Below are 1,522 nucleotides of genomic sequence, written 5' to 3'. Positions count from 1 at the left end.
AAAAAAAAGAAATTTGTCAACGAGGCACGGCATTCTGAAGGACAGAAATCCAACGCTCGTAAGATTCTTCTGAGCGGTCCTTAAACCAATACGCCTTTCCCGTTTGGTTCTTAAGGGCAAAGACGTATTTTTCATGAGCCATTGCAGCGTCTATTGGACAAACAGATGTAAGGGCTTCAAGATCCACCCTCTCAACATCACCAGTTTCTACATTTCGCATTAAGACCCCGTTATGGTCTAGTGAAAGTTCGCAGTCCTTCCAACCACGATCCGCAGTGTGACGTTGCAACATCCCACGGTGAGGTGTCACACGACTTCCCTCATATTCGGGGAGTTCGGAACTCAACACCTCATCAATGTTTTGTGCAATCTCATTGAAAACCTGCTGTGGAATCTTTTTGTGGATCTCCACACTCCGTCGGAGCGTTTCTAAGCCACGGCGAATGAAAGGTAGTTGAAAAAGCTGCCGCAATGACGGCCGTTTAGCCGGATCGAGAGAAAGTAACTGATCACACACCCGGCGAAGATCATCCGAGTACATATTTGGAAGCGGGGCGCGGCGGGCATGGACAATATTATCAATGAGCTCATCCATATTACGCCCACCAAAAGGACGCTTGAGTACCATAACTTCATACAACACCACACCAAGAGCCCACATTTCACTCTTTTTGCTGTACGGTGCGCGGCGCCAGAGTTCGGGGCTCAAATAATATGGCGTCCCACAGAAAGTAGTGCCAACAGGATTTGACAGCGAGTCCTCGTATTGACGACTGAAGCCAAAGTCACCCAACTTCACAAGGCCCGTCGTCGTGAGCAGCACGTTGGCAGTTTTAAGGTCGCGGTGCATCATGTTATTGCCATGAATGTGATCCAGCGCAAGACATAGTTGCAAAAATATGTATAACACTTCATGTTCCTTGAAGTGCCGTACCGCGTGCTGGCGTGCTTTGATCTGTCTGTAGAGATCACCACCATCAGCATACTCCATGATGATGAGCAACATCCCACCGCGGTCGTATGAGGCTCGGTGGCGTATAATATTTGCATTGTTGCAGCGTGAAAGGCATTTAACCTCATTTATAACAAAACCGCGATCCTTCGCGCTCATATTGTTTGTATCCATCACCTTTGCTGCAAAAATTAGCCCCGTTGCCGTTTCTTCCACCCGCCACGCGCTACCAAAACTCCCCTGACCCAAAAGTTTCTTCTTAACATATTTGCATTCGGCACGTGAGCCGAGAATTCCTTCAAGAGGATCTTTTTTTTCCGTACCTTCCTCCGCGGGTGGTACCGGAAGGGCGCTGTTACCGTTCGCGGGACGCTTATGTTCCGTCATGCGTTATTGTTTCACGACAGTATGTCCGAGTAGTACTCCACTGTTAGTAATAACACAACGATTTACACACACTGCGTTGCTTGGTGTCCACTGTAAAGCAAAGTATACGTATATATTTCCTTTTGTTTCCCTTCACTGTATCCACACACACAAAAAAAAAAAATCTCCCCGTTTCCGGTTTTA

The 1,522-nt window shown here is 47.4% G+C and overlaps 1 protein-coding gene across 1 annotated transcript; it reads right to left on the bottom strand.

Annotated features, from left to right (window-relative positions):
- Positions 1 to 16: 16 nt before the first annotated feature.
- On the bottom strand, positions 17 to 1,339 carry TEOVI_000831300 (Repressor of differentiation kinase 2; the record flags this gene model as incomplete). The annotated part of the gene is made up of 1 exon (XM_067223048.1): positions 17 to 1,339. The coding sequence occupies one exon, from the start codon at positions 1,337 to 1,339 to the stop codon at positions 17 to 19; it is 1,323 nt and encodes a 440-aa protein (XP_067079149.1).
- Positions 1,340 to 1,522: the final 183 nt, after the last annotated feature.

The sequence above is a fragment of the Trypanosoma equiperdum genome (genome assembly GCF_001457755.1).
Source record: "Trypanosoma equiperdum strain OVI genome assembly, contig: ctg_1752, whole genome shotgun sequence".
Taxonomy (NCBI): domain Eukaryota; phylum Euglenozoa; class Kinetoplastea; order Trypanosomatida; family Trypanosomatidae; genus Trypanosoma; species Trypanosoma equiperdum.
This window is presented reverse-complemented; position numbering and strand designations above follow the sequence as displayed.